We start from the raw sequence: 15447 nt of genomic DNA, 5'->3' as shown, positions 1-15447 counted from the left end.
CCTCATATTCCTCGATCGCCCTACTCTCTCTGTCAGTGGTACCACTGCTCAGAGATGTTAAGGAAGCTGGCGCTTTGAGGTTGGATCCTCCCAGGTCCTTACATGTTGAGAGGGGTCACTTTGGAGCCACAAAGTGGATTTTCTCTGTTTCCCTTGGCCATGACAGTCACCAGTTGAGAGCTGTCTCTCTTAGGAGATGCTGCCTCTGCAGCTGTCCTATTGATCCCCTCTGTGCTGCTCCCTAGGTCCAAATTGCATGATACTGTTTACCAGACCTGGGGGCCAGTTAACAGAGTGCTGGGGCAGGAGAGAGCATGTATACTGCTGCCTTGCCCACTTACAAACTGCTCCTGATACTTTCGATCAATGGTTTTGAAAAGATTAGAATATTACCCACACCAGAGGCTGTGGTGACTGTTCCCCAACTAATGCTCCACCCACAGGGCAGCCGCTGCTTGGTTAAATAAGTGGCCAGCACCCATGAGGGTCTGTCAGTGGAGTGGCACTGTGGTGGGATGTCCTGTTAGTTTGGGCAGGGGGGAGACACTACCATGTGTAGTTCCAGGAGACCTGACCTGGGGTGTGGGTGGGGGGTGGACAGTTCCAGGGCCCCCACGCGGCCTTTCCCTCCATAGAGGCTCTGGGGGCTGTTCAGTACAACCATCCCCGTTTGCACTCAGGACCAGGGACGTCACCACAGGTAGGTGCTTTGACTTGGACTCGCTGTGAGAAGACTTGTGCCTTTTCCCCTGGCATCTCGAAGAGCCATGAGGAGAGTGAAGCTTTCCAGGGGCCCTGGTATCAGGTCAGCTCAGACTGCATTCACGAGTCCTCAGAAGGCCTGGGGTGCCCCTCTTTATAGGACACAGGGACCCTGATTCCTGAGGGGCCTGGAAAGAATTCAGGGGGTATTGACTGTGTGTGCTTGGGGTGGCATCACAGGGCCCTTCCTCAAGGGGACCCAGCCACCCTGCCCTCAGAGCCAGGGCCAGATGGCGGAGTCACGTTTCCCATTGCAGAGGCTGACATCGGCCTTTTGGTCTTGGTTGTTTTCTCTTGTAAGACGTGTTAAGCAGCCCAACCAAGTTGCCATCTCACCTTCTAGGAGTGCTGTGGCTTATGAGCCATTGCCTAGGATTGCTACTGCTCAGCACGTCTGGTTGCCCCTCTGGCCTAGCTGGTCATTGTGGGATGATGCCCACCTGCTTCTGATGGTAGAGTGGGCCCTTTGGCTGTGCCAGGGTCTCATCCTCCTCAGCGGCACTAGGGAGCCTGGTGCCGCAGCAGCATCTCGTTTCATCCCCTGCCTATAGAGAACGGCCCTCCCTGAGCTTCTCCGGGACACCAGGGCCCCCCTCCCTAGTGCCTTCCTTTCTGAAGGGAGTGTTCTCTGGCCTGGCCTGGGGTAGAGTGAGATGTGGCTGTCTGATTATTTTACAGTCCCATCACTGAGCCATCTCACCCTCCTGAGGATGCCAAGGCCATCCTGGCACTTGCAGTTCATTCCGTGCAGGCTAATATGTCCGGGTTCCAGGAAGCCGGCTCCAGCAGCCTAGGGAATGTGGGCAGGTGCCTTTATCCAGATGACAGTTCACAAGTCATGGGACTGTGCCATGTCAACAAGCTGTCCTGTGTCCAGCCATGTAGTCTGCCCCCTCAGCACCCACGGCTCAGTCCTGAGGCTCACCTTTCCGGGAGGAGGTGTAGGTCTCTTTAAACATTCAGAAGCCTCTGACATTCACAAAATGCCCTGAGTGGAGCCTGTCAACAAATTTCTTTCTTCAAAGCTCCCAAATCTGTTAATAAAAGCCAGCCAACCTCACAACCCTTACAATTACCAGTCCCCCATTCCTGGAGCAGAGCTGATGCACTTGCCAACTCCTGCCCTTCTGCCTGTACCTCTGCTCAGCCCAGCCCAGGCGAGGCCCTTAGGATTTGTCACCACCCACTTAGCACCAGCTATAGTGTTCTTGCTGCTGTTGGATGCATGTGAAAAGTCCAGGGGCAGACTTATCTTGAGGACCTTCTGTTAAGGCCAAACTGTCTTAATTTGGGTTCCTGTTGAAGGAAAACAAGAAACAAAGGCTTGGGACCTGAGAGGTGACCCAGTGGTGCAGGAACCAAGGACAGGTGGGAAAAAGGAAAAGCCTATGTAAGGATGTGTGTTGTGGTTCTCGCTCTGGGCAGCACGGCCACGATTCTGCCAACTCTCCTGGCAAGTACACACACTGTCCCCAGGATTGTCTGCCTAACAGAAGATGCAGTCATCCAGTCCCATTGGTTGAGGGCTGCCCCCAGGGGAATGGTCTCCCCAGTACCTGGGGAAGAGGTTGCCCTGGGCAGGAGGGCAGACTGGACATACGGGTCTGAGTGGAGACACTGTCAGCACAGAGCACTCTGAGCTCACCCAGGGCTGACCGCAAGAGCTGCAGTTAACATAGGTGTGTTTTTAACACACTTTGACCTTGTCTTTTTACTCTGTGTGTATGGGCAATGTTTCAGCAAGGGTAGGAGTTGAGAACCTCATTACTTTAAGGAACTTCATGATCTTCCATTACATGTCTGTGGGTACATCCACTCGTATACGTATCATACCACAGAAACCATGATTTCTATCAGTCCTCTTTTTTATTGAACTATCATTGATATACACTATTGTATTAGTGTCAGGTGTCCAACATAGTGATTTGACAGTTACATACATTACAAAATACTCACCACCTGTCACCATACAAAGATATTACAGTGTTATCCTCTGCTGTACTTTTCACTTTTTAAAATTTATTCAGTCCACTTTTTTATTTATTTATTTTTTCCAGTTTTATTGAGAAATAATTGACATCCATCTAAGCTTCAGGCTACAGCATGGTGGTTTAATGTACATATATTGTGGAATGATTGCCACAACAGGTTCAGCTAACGTCATCATCATATAGTTACAAGAAAAAGAAAAAAAAATAGAAGAAAATTATTTTCTCCTTGTAATGAGAACTTTAGGATTAACTCTCTTAATATTTTATTTATATATATATATATATATAAAATCTCCTAAATATAATATATAGGAAGTTAGCTATAGTCATCCTGAATGTTACATCCCCAGTACTTATTTATCTTGTAAAAGGAAGTGTGTCCTCTTTTGATCACTTTCATCCAATTCCCACCCCACTTTTTTATTTGTGTCAACATTTTACTTGGAAACATTTTCACACAGAGTTGAAAGAACTTTACAGTCACCATCCAGTGTCTTCCATTAACATATTACCCGCCATCCATCAATTCATTTTATTTTTGGATGTGTTTCAAAGTAAATTGCAGACATTGGTGCACTTCCCCCCCAGATACTTCAGCATGTATGTCAGTAACTGGAGGTCACTGTTAATTTATAGCTCTTTTTATACCTTTTAAGGTAAATTTTACATTCAATGAAATACACAGATTTTAAGTGTACTATTTGATGAGTTTTGATGATGTGTAATCCAAAACCCTTATTCAGCTATAGAATGTTACCATTAACCCAGAAAGCTCCTTCTTGCTCTTTCCCAAGCATAACCTGTCCCCACTCTCCCAAAGGAGAGTTATTCAAGTATCAGTAGTTCTTTTTTATTGCTGTGTGGTATTCCATCACAAGAATATTCTAGTTTGTTGGTCCATTTCTCCTGTTGATAGACATTTGGTTGTTTCCAGTTTTGGACAATTATGAATAATGCTGTTATGAACAATGTTTTTACAAGTGTTTTCATGAACATATTTTTGTTTCTCTTGCCAAGAAGAAGCCTTTATTTTATTTTATTTTATTTTTTTTTTTTTTGAGAGGGCATCTCTCATATTTATTGATCAAATGGTTGTTAACAACAATAAAATTCAGTATAGGGGGGTCAATGCTCAATGTACAATCATTAATCCATCTCAAGCCTAATTCTCGTCAGTCTCCAATCTTCTGAAGCATAACGAACAAGTTCTTACATGGTGAACGAATTCTTACAGAGTGAATAAATTCTTACATGGTGAACAGTACAAGGGCATTCATCACAGAAACTTTCGGTTTTGATCATGCAATATGACCTATAAACCATCAGGTCAAATATGAATATTCATTTGATTTTTGTACTTGATTTATATGTTGATCCCACATTTCTCCTATTATTATTATTATTTTTATTTTTAATAAAATGCTGAAGTGGTAGGTAGATGCAAGATAAAGGTAGAAAACATAGTTTAGTGCTGTAAGAAGGCAAATGTAGATGATCAGATGATCAGGTGTGTGCCTATGGACTAAGTATTCTCTATTTTAGGAAGATTTTTCTTTGTTATATTTTCATAGCTCTATGTGTTTTTGGGAGGAGATTTCCACTGCTCTACTCACGCCGCCATCTTGGCTCCGCTCCAGAAGCCTTTATTTTTAAGTGCAATTTGGTGTAAGCAGTATTGTACTAAAAAAAAAAAAAAAGCTCATTTGTATGTATATTGTGGAGAAAATTCTGTGAAAAGGATAAATGTATGTTAAAAAAAATTTTTTTCAAGGAAAATTTAAAAACTACAAACAGAGAGAATACCGACGTATCCATTAGGCAGCTTCCACAATAGTCAATTTTGTGTGACATGCATACCCTCTACTTGTTTTTTGCTCTCTTTCTTTTTAGTCTGTAGTAACCCTAGATGCCTGGTGTTCCACCCACAAACTCATCTCTAACTGATGAGAACTTTGTTTTTCCTCCTGTCTATCACCATGTCTGGTTATACCCAACAAAATTAATTCTACCTAATGCCTGCTCTATGTGCAGATTTTTCCTATGTCAACGCTGCTTTTTCTTTCTTTCGCAGTTGGTTAGAATCAGGATCCCAAACAGGTTCCCATGTTAGTGTTTATGCCTCTTAAGTTCTCTACTGTTTTCTAACAATACTCTATTTTGTTTTATTTTATTTTAATACCATCCATTTGTCATAGCAACTCTATCATTGGACTTTTGGCTTCGTGCTTCCTTGTGGTGTCCTTAGATCCAGGTTTAATTGGGATTTAAGTTGAGGACTACTTCTAGCAGGGTCTGTATCCATCCTGTTGAATCACAGCATGAGAGACATAATGTCTGTTTTTTTTATTCTTACGAAACTGACATTGAGCAGAGGGGTTATATAGAATCTGCCTCGCCCCTCCTTTATAAAACTACATCTACTTTTCTGATGGTTTTAGCATCCATAGGTAATTATAGCTGAAATCCATTACCTCACTAAGTGTTAGAAAAGTGTTTGTCAGATTCTGTTATTCTATCTGCATTTATTAGTTGGAATTCTATGAAGAATTTTCCATTGTCAACTTTTCAATTACCCTGAAATACAGTTTTCATGTGAAAGGAAACTGCTGAGTTCTTTCCCTTTATCATTTTTCAGAGTAATTAGTTGGTACTCTAGCAATCTCCAAAGGTGACCAGTGACATTTTTTTCCCTTGCATAAGGTATTGTGAATGCATAGGTGTTAATATCCGTGTCTTTTTTCTTTCTTTTTTTTTTTTACTCCGGTTAATAAATATCTTGAGTCTCTCTCATCTTAAATGCTCCAAATTTTCCACCTGGGGCCAAGTGGGAGCCTTTGCAAGTCAGTCTGTTTCCTCCATCCAGCCGAACCCCTGGTCCTGTAGGTTCTACCAGCTGTCCGCTGCCTGCCTTGTGCCCCACCCCACTCCCCCGCCATGGTCCATGACTCTGCTTTCTTTTTTTGTTGCTTCAGGAAAAGGCAGAGTGCCAAAAATTAAAAGTACACGTCTGATTCTATAATTCTGTTTAAGTTGCTCTCCATAGTTCTTGGCATAAAGTCCAGGCCCCTGAACATGGACTTCAGGCTCGGTTGGTCTGGCCCCTGCCAGCCTCCTCATTCCAGTGGCTTCATCTAGACACGGCTTCTGCGGCTCCCTCCCTGAGTTGTGCCCCCTCTCCACCACTTCTCGGTTTCCTGTGCCCATGTTTGCCTTCCCCTTGGCTAACTCTTCCTCACCCTAGGGCTTAGCTTAGGCCAGTAGTTCCCAAGCCTAGCTGTGTATTACATCATCTGGGCAGTTTTAAGAAATACTAATGTCTGGGCTCCACCCAAGATCAATGAACATCTGAACATCTGGGATGTGAGGCCTGACTTGGCTGTTTTTTAAAGCTTTTGCAAATGATTCTGATGTGTAGTCAAGGTTGAGGGCCACGGTTTGGGCTGTTCCCTGCCCTGGGAAATTTATCCTCGTCCCCCACCCCTGGGTTCCACCCCGCTTTTTATTGCTGCAGCATTCTACCCTAATCCTTACCCTCTCCCAGCTTTATTGGGATACAATTGATAGAGAACACTGTGAGTTTAGGGTGTACGACATGACTGATCTCAGCCAAACTTTACCGTCTAGGCCGCACTGTGTTGACTCTTGGGTTCCCTCCATGCTAGACAGAAGCTTCATGTGGACTGTGGCCACATCTGTGCGGTTCCCTTTTATTACTCAGCACATAGTAGGTGCTTGGTCACATGGGTAAATGGATGATGGGAGACATTTGGGCTGGATTTTTTAGGTTGTTTGAGGAATGGTGCTCTGCTGTGTAAGGCAAAGGCCAGATTCCATTGTCTACCAAGATCATTTCTCACCAACCTTATCTCCTGCTCCCCCAAGCCTCTTCCCCTAAACATGTGGGCTTCTAACAACCCTTTCCTTTCTCCAGTTCTGCCCAAAGTTGGTTGCTTACTTCCTGTCTACCTGCCCAGAGAACTTCCCCAACTCATGCGCCATCCGTGAACTCTCAGAACTTGTAGGAAATCCCAATTTGACACTTAATCATTGTGCAAGCTAGGAATATGTTTTCAAAATTACCCATTCCCCTGGTATAAGAAATACTTTATATTTTTGTGAGTTTCTTTAGGAGTTTCTTGCCTTTGAATGACAGCTGGAGCCTTGTTTACTAGAACAAAGTGATTTTATATAGACACCTTCTGCATTTTCTTTATTATTCTTAAATTATTCATTTGCTTATTTTTTTTGGTTAGCTTTATTGAGGTGTAACACATACATTAAAGTGTTCCAAAGAAGTCTACTCTGAATTAACTTTAAGTTTCAGTCACAGTGCTTTAACTCCTCAGTTGGATTTCAGGCCAAGTGTGATCTGGGCTCTCACAGTTCCTTCCAGATACGGTTTCAAGGGCAACCCCTGGAACTCTCATGGACTTTGATGCTACTATGAGAAAATATTTTTTAAAAAAACAAAAACAGCTAAAGATGCACAAAGGAGCTTACATACAATGGAGGACACTGTCTCAATGGCTTCTTGTGGCCCTGGCCCTGTTGCCACCTGTGGGCTATTGCTGCCTTTTTCCATCCACCAGAGGGCAGTGTTCTATTCTGCCTAACAGTTGGCCTCCCCTTTAAGCCCTTGCCTTTCAAATCCCAGCATTTTACCTTCTGAAGTGATCCCCAGTGTTTCTTGAAATTTGGTATGACTGCTAGAAATACATCTTACGTTGCAACTCTGTAGAGACATATGTACATATGCAACTCTGTATATGTACATATAACAGATGTTTCATAAAATAATACCTATCTTTATGTGCAATACATAAATTTTCTATTCTCTTTCATTAAAAAAAAAAGGCACTGGTCAGAGCAGCAGAGTTAGAGGGGACTTGCCCATCGCTGCAGACCTTCAAGCAGCATCTAGGAAGAGGCTGCAGGGTTTGGGGCTTCCATTCTGTTGCTTTTGGCCCAAGGACATTACTGTCCAGGTACATCTAGTGCCCTGCAGGTCACAGCCAAGGGGAGGGAGGTGTGTGCATTTTGTTCTCAGTATACTGGGCTTTGCTACCCCAAGAGGCACCTATAGCAAGGTTTTCTCTCAGAGAATATGGCTTCTGTATCTCAGGCACCAATCATCAGGTCGGTGCTTGCCCCTGGATGGTGAGCCCTACAAAACCCTGCATGTGGGTCCTCCTGGAATATTTTAGTTTCTGAGTACAGTGAATGGACCTGGCTTAGCAGTGGTTTGTTTTATGGCCCAGAGACCAAACATTAACTCCATCAGCACATTACACAAATTGAATAGGCAGGAAGTCACTTGCATAGTCAGAGCGGCTGCTTGTGAAATGTGCAAGGTGGAATTTCTCACCTGGTCCCATCCTTGCTCTGAATAAGGCCTCCCAGAGGATGTTCCAGATCGACTACAGCCACAACCGCTTCCTCAAGGATGGCCAGCCTTTCCGCTACATCTCGGGAAGCATTCACTACTTCCGCATACCCAGCTTCTACTGGAAGGACCGGCTGATGAAGATGAAGATGGCTGGGCTGAATGCCATCCAGACGTAAGTAGGAGGGTGCTGGCTCTCCCCTGGGCCTGGACATCTACCTAGAGAAAGGATACAGCTGCATCTCCAAGGGCAGCTACCTCATTGCTCAGAATGGGAAATTGCGTATTTCGGTGTTCTGGAGGGGCTTGTCATGAGCTTCTTGACATAATTAACCACTTCTTCCAACCTTGAACCTTGTCACCAGACATCATAAAATGGTTATCAGCTGACAAAGGCAAAGGGAGGTAGCAATGGTTGTGCATTTACTGTAGGCAGGGCACTTTACATGAATGGTTCCATTTCTACAAGTTAGGTATTGCTGTTCAGGTTTACAGCTGAGAAAATTGAAATTGGCCCAACCTCCTTGTTTTGGTCAGAGGTGAAGGGTCCCCACCAGTAAGATGGCAAACTTCCGGCTTCTCTTCGGGGTCCTCGGTTCCCGCCGGCGCCACCTGAAGCCCAATCACCTCTCGCCCCCCTCCCAATCCCAGCACCTAGCCAACAGCCACCAGCCCCATAGAAGTAACACCACAATCCTATATAACGCCCCTTCCTATATAACCCAGCACCTTTCCCTAATAAAGCGGAATTCTCCAGTGAATTGCTGCTGTGTGTCACTCCTTTCCTTTCAAGAGGTCTGCCTGGGATTTGACGATGAGGATGTTGGTAGGCAGCCAGAGCTTCTCTCAGCTCTTAGAGGAATATGCCTTGCTAGGCAGACCCTTGAAAAGCAGTTTGTCTTGTGGTTCTACTGGGGTAAGTGTACAGCCTGGGGTTACATAATTGCCCTAGAAACTCTCTTTCATCTCTGCTCCTCTGCTGTTGCAAGGTGACTAATTGGGAAGAAAGTTGAGCTGGCTGGCCACTCTGGTTTTTGCATTGCTGATAACCTTCAACGATAAAAAGTGAGAAACCCCAGAGGCAGATTCCTGGGACAGATAGTAGGGAAAATCCCACTTATTATTCTGGTCCTGAGGCCACTGTGAGTTCTGTGGGACCAGGAATGTCTGTTCCAAGGAACCCTGAAAACCAAGGAATAGTGGAAAAAGGACCGCCCCCAGCAGTCATCAAGAAGACCTTTGTGATGGCAATGAGTGCCTTCATATTTAAATTTGTGTCCCCTGCTGGAAGCAGCCAGGGAGCTGGTAGTTTTTGTCACTTTACCTCCTGCATGCTTTCCTGACAAAATCTTTTTTTCAAGAGGGAACGAGGATTTGAGGTTTTCCCATTTTTATTAAAAACTACTTTTTCAAAATACAAGTCTGCCTCATAGTACTTTAGCACAGATGGGTTCATTTTTCCTAAACTTTACACATTATATAATACATAATATATAATTTATAGTATATATATAATTCTTGCATGGTAGTAATTTGTGCCCAGGTAATTCTGTACTTTTTTAAGTCAAGCATTGAATAGGAAAGGGCATCCTTTGTTGGTTGTAAACTTGAAAGTGTTCCTCACAAACCTGATTTGCTTGGGTATCTGCTGTGTAAAGTCAAAACAAGGTCTCATTCCCAAGAGGCTGCCAAAGGAGAGTCCATGTGTCCTGCAGACTTACAGGTTTATAGACTGTTCAGAAATTCACGAAGGACACCTGGATTTTTTAGCTTTTTCCAGGAAGGGGCTGTGTGTGTTTTGGCAGGTACGTGCCCTGGAACTTTCACGAGCCCCAGCCAGGTCAATATCAGTTTTCTGGAGAACACGATGTGGAACATTTTCTTCAGCTGGCACATGAACTGGGACTGCTGGTTATCCTGAGGCCTGGCCCCTACATCTGTGCGGAGTGGGACATGGTGAGTGTGGCCGGCTGGGCTCTGCCTGCCTGGTGGGCGACAGAGGTGGGCTGGCAGGCAGGGATCCGGGGGAAAGTGAATTAAAACAGTTTAAATTAGTCTCTAATTCTGGGTAGCACGGAGCCTGTGACTGTAGCTGGCACAGGTGTGTATTGCCTTAGGAAGCCCAGAGACAGAGGAACAGGTAAGCATCAGAAGGCTTCTCTTCCTTTCAGTGGTCACTCACATAACGCAGTGTCCTCACCTGGAAAGAGCAGTCAATGGTGTGGGCTCTGTCCACCAAACAGGGTAGTTCTGAACTAAGTGGAATAATCAATATGAAAGGCTTTGATTCCCAAAACCTTGCATTCGTGCAAAGGGATGGTATTTTTACTATGTTAGAATTTCTCATTTCCTTCAAAGTTACAAAAGGAAAGCTCTGCTCAAATGCCTGTCCTCCATGAACCTTTCCTTCCTTTCCTCACTGCTTCTGGTAATTTCTATCTTCCCTGACACCATATAATAGCTTCCTTTTTTTGTTTTTTTTTCTGTATCCTAGGGAGGTTTACCTGCTTGGCTATTACAGAAAGAATCTATTATTCTCCGTTCTACTGATCCAGGTAAGTTGTTAGAGATGTCTTCAGAGAATTTATGAAAAATCAGACAGTTTATAGCAAAAGGATCAGGTATTATGAAGGCTGGGGTACTTCTGTGCAAACAACTGAAAGTTTAGTGAAAGTCTGAAATTAATCATCATCCACTGAATATCATCCAACATTGAATGTGTAGGAAATAAAGCTTTCCTGAGCTATTTGACCAGATCTTGCCAATAAACTGGCAACTTATTGAATTGGCATTGGCCTTGTTCACAGTTGACTGACTTGAATGCCTTCTCTTCCTACAACCTTGGTATGTTCCAGGGCCAGGAAGGGCAGCCAGTCAGAATGGCAGATGTAGTTTCTGGAATGGTGTCAGCGATTACATTTACAGCATAAAAGCCTAGTATTGATGCGCTGTATGCATTTCCTTCTCAGTGTATTACACTCATGTTGGGCTCGCTTAGTATATGTTGGTGTTTTCACATGTTTTATTTCATGCTTACAGCAACTTTATGAAGTATACACTCTATTATCCCCATTTGACAATGTAAATATATAACTGATTCAAACTCAACTTTAAAAAGAAAGAAAGCGCTACTATGATTGAAAGGATGCACCTTTCAGCCACTCTTTTCTTCACTCAACAAAACACCAGCTGGATGCCTCCTGTCCCCCAGGCTTCATGTCCTAGTGGCAGGGACAGATACCATGCATACTGGTCCTTGTCCCTGCAGGGCAACATTAGCAGACTTTTATTGCATATAGCCACCCCATTGCAGAAGGTAGTTGTGGAATCCAGAGTCCCCACATCTCAGCTGCCGCCTCCAGATGACAAGGCTGCCTTGTGTCGGCATCATGTGATAGTAAACCTGTCTTGTTTTCTAGATTACCTTGCAGCTGTGGGCAAGTGGTTGGGAGTCCTTCTGCCCAAACTGAAACCTCTCCTCTATCAGAATGGAGGCCCAATCATAACAGTGCAGGTAACTATGGAGATGAGCAGGGTTGAGGGGAGGTTTCCATCCATCCACGTTTTGTATAGGAGTGATGCAGACCTGAGCCTCCTACGCTGGTTTCTTTAAGAGGTGATGCCACAGATGGTGCTGTTATTTAAACTGCATTTTGGGGAAACATTACCATTTTTGCATGCTGGTTGTGTACCAAACTCTGTGCTGGATGCCCTACAAATGCTATTCAATTATTCCAACCACAGTCTCCCTTAAGTGAAGAACTTCAGAGAGGTTAAGTGACTGCCAAGGTCACCCAGATGGCAGGTGGCAGAAGCAGGATGGTACGCTGGGCCTGCTGGTGCTGTTACCTGTCTCTCCTGTGCCATCTGCCTTCTGCTGCAGGGACGCAGCATGGATTGAGCCACATTGGTGTCTTGCGGCATAGGCATCAGGTCACATCCTTGTGGAAACAGGATGTGGTGAACTGGGGCCCTGAAGTTTCCCTCCAACTTCTGGCCCTCACTCTCCTGCTTCCACACCTTTTCTGCTCTGCAAAGACTGGTATATTGAGGGGTATATCATATAGCAAGTATTTTCCATGTGAAAAATCAGGATCCTTGACCTCCAGTGATCTTTGATGTTTGTGAAATTACTTAGGCAGAACATAAAACCATGTTCATCAGTCATTTCCCAAGGATGGTCCAAATGAAAAGAGTGAAGTTATGTAAAACCAGCTGCATTGCAGGACAACAAGGGGGTGTGGCGTGGTGCTCCCTAGGGGAGTGTGGGCCAGATTCCTTCTTAGGAGTAATACCAGGGTGGTCACGGTGTGAGGGACCCAATGAGGCAGCAAGAGGGCTAGGCTGGCCAGGCAGCCCGTTCTGACCCTGCACACTGGAGAGAGGCCAGGTTGCAGCCCCCAGAGGGATGTACAAGGAGCACTCACTGCCCCTTTAGGCATCTTGAGTCTGTACTGGGTAAGCTTATAGGAGCACATCTCCCTTATGAAAATTTCAAGGCTGAAACTTGGGTGTGTCTACACAGCTGGGTTTTCTTCCTTTTTCTTGATCTCAGGTTTTCTTTTGTTTCCCTCATTTTTCAGTCTCTGCTTCTCTCTAAATCAATTTCCATTTCTGCTCACAACTTTTCTGTACCTTTTGGTTATTGAAATGCTTTGAAAAATGTCATCAAATGATGAATGCAGCAGAAGGCAGCCAAGTTGACTGTCTTGGGGGTGTTTCCCTTGAGACTACCCCCTGCAACCTCAGGTGACTTTAATTTGACCATGGGTCCTGCCTGGGGGCCCTGCTTCCTTTCTGCCTGGCCCCCTCGCACATCTCTACCTGCTTGAATCCTACCTACGTCTTTTGCCTCTTAAACACTAAATAAACAAGTAAGTGTTGGGAATCACTTAGAAATATTAGAAAGCAGAATAACCATAATTGTCACTTTAATGTTAGGAGCCCAAAGCAAAGCTCTTTACATTTTGGGGTGATTTCCTTGAATTTCTTTCCATGCCTTTAAAAAATTTCTTTTTACAGAGTCAGTTCATACTGTGTGATCAGTTTCCTATCTGACTTTCTTTTTAACTTTATTCTTACGTCATAAGTATTTCTTCATATCATTAAAATTATTCATACACCAAATTCATAGGTGTCCTCATGTCATTTGAGGTTCAGTTCACAGGGAGGCTCCCTCTGTCCAGAAGCCTTCCCAGTGGACTTTATTGGCACCTGCTTGACTCCTAGAAGCCTCGGTTGGTGCCTCCCCTTGGAAATCACTTAAGGCACTTTGTCTACTTTCATCCCTGACCCAGGTTTATCTCTACTCTTTTCTGCTCACCACTCACCACCTGACAGCTATGAGGTCACATCACACATGCGTACACATCACACACCTACCAAGTAGTTGTGGAATTGGAATAGAGGCCGATGGGTTAGAGGAGAAAGAAGCTGACATCGGTCAACCGTGTGTCAGCATGCAGAGGCTTCTATAAAACTAATTTCTGTCTCAGTCTTAATTCAGACCAAGGTCCTAGTGATGGCTACCTTAGCTCATCATGGCAGGGCTTCACCTGCATGCCCAGAGAGTTTGAAGGGGCCACAGAGGAGCCCTGTGTCTGCAGGCAAGGCAAAAGCATTCAGACTAGAAGGCTCAAAGCCCAGCCTGAGGGAGTTTGGGCCTCCACACTGTTGTCTTACAGTTACAGCAAGCCCAGCCTGGACCTTTCTTCATCCGTCTGATTCAGGCATATATGCATCTATTCCCTTCTGGAAGGATTAGCTAAGCTAGGGCCGCTTAGAGCTGGTTTGCATATGAGGATGTTTACCTCAGTTTGTACCAAGTCCACACCTAAAATAAGTGGTGACATAAACACCTATTAATAATATCCAAGGTGACAATAATTAGGTGTGGGGACCTTCCATCCAGAGCTTGATGTCATCTGATTGATGGAATATTTGTCATAAGGTAATAGCCCTGTTTATACCTATTGTGGAAGATGAACAACTATAGGTTGAAACTTTAAGTGTCTACAGTGTTTTGTGGTTTCATTTAGGAACTTACAGGATGGGATAGTCACTCTAGCACAAGGATATGGGCCTGCGAACCATAGCCCTCTGCCTGTTTTTATAAATAAAGATATATTGTGCACAGCCACACCCACTCTCTAACACACTGCCTGGCTGCTTTCGCACTACCATAGCAGAGCTGAGGTGAGTTGAGACAGAGATGTATGACCAGAAAGCCTAACATACTTGCTCTGTGACCCTTTACTGAAAAAGCTTGCTGACCCCTGCTCTAGAAGGATGAGTATTCCTGTGAATCTCACTGGGACTCTTCTGAGTCTCTCCAGCCCTTTTCTGTGTGTTTCTCCTGCACCTCTTAGAGACGAGGAAATGTCTTACAGGTGGAGTCCCATGGACAAGAAGTGGCAGAGCTAAAATTTGCACATGCACATGTGGGCCTCTGAGGCCTGTGCTCGTGACCACAGTTCTAAGCTGCCTGGTACATGTTGAGTTTTTTTCTTTCTCTCTAAACATCTAACCCAATTATGTGTATGCCTTTATTATGAGCCTGTTTATTTTAAGGTATATAGCACCATGATAGTAATGGATAAACAGGCCTTGGAAAAGTGAGTGAAGATAAACTTGGTCAGGTTGGGGCGTAGGGGGTGGGCAGGAGAGAATATGAGGGCAAAGGCTCTGGGCCCTTGTAGACGCTGGAGCTGCCCCTTAAATTTTGCTCTGAACTTCCAGACAGCCAAGTGAAGGAAGACACAGCCACTTGAATAGCTCTTATTAAAAGAGGAGAAAAAAAGAAAATGAGGGGAAAAGTAAGTTGCCAGTACTTGCAGAGCTTTTCTTAGCATCTATCTCAATTATTTCCAAAAGGGACTTCTGTGGGACTAATCAAAGTATCAGGATCAGTCGCCCAGTGGGGGCTCTCTACTCTGTGTGAGTGGCAGACACCCTTTTCCAAGATGGCCTCATCTCCCATGCATCAAGCCCTTGTACCAGGCTTGCTCCCTACAGTCTGGTTTGCTTCTTGAACTCATAACATGAAAGTGTTGTCAGAGGGATCCTCTTTGAGAAACCAGTCCCCCATTAGGCCACTTGGAAGGCAGTGCTATGCAGATAATGGTGGTGGGTCATTCACCTTCCCTTTCCTGCTCCCCACCACTCTCCACAGGCCATATGGAACTGCTGCCGCTTGGCAAACAATCCGCCCCTTGCAGGAAAATGCCCCTCCTGTCCCTCTTCCCTGATGAATGCTATCCTTTGGGAGCTTTTCTGCTGCTCTTCCACAAAAGCTTCCCTAACCACCTCTCC

The 15447-nt window shown here is 44.8% G+C and overlaps 1 protein-coding gene across 2 annotated transcripts in view; it reads left to right on the top strand.

The window, feature by feature from the left end:
• GLB1 (galactosidase beta 1) overlaps window positions 1-15447 on the top strand; it is a 76779-nt gene that overhangs the window by 14634 nt on the left and 46698 nt on the right. For both annotated transcript variants that reach the window (XM_037008643.2, XM_037008644.2), the window contains exons 2-5: window positions 8145-8311; window positions 9942-10092; window positions 10631-10691; window positions 11556-11650. In XM_037008643.2, coding sequence (XP_036864538.2) covers window positions 8145-8311; window positions 9942-10092; window positions 10631-10691; window positions 11556-11650 — 474 coding nt within the window. The remainder of the gene's footprint in view (window positions 1-8144; window positions 8312-9941; window positions 10093-10630; window positions 10692-11555; window positions 11651-15447) is intronic.

Source organism: Manis javanica, chromosome 15 (assembly GCF_040802235.1).
Source record: "Manis javanica isolate MJ-LG chromosome 15, MJ_LKY, whole genome shotgun sequence".
NCBI lineage: Eukaryota > Metazoa > Chordata > Mammalia > Pholidota > Manidae > Manis > Manis javanica.
The sequence above is the reverse complement of the archived record's forward strand: the minus strand, read 5'-3'. Positions and strand labels throughout refer to the sequence as shown.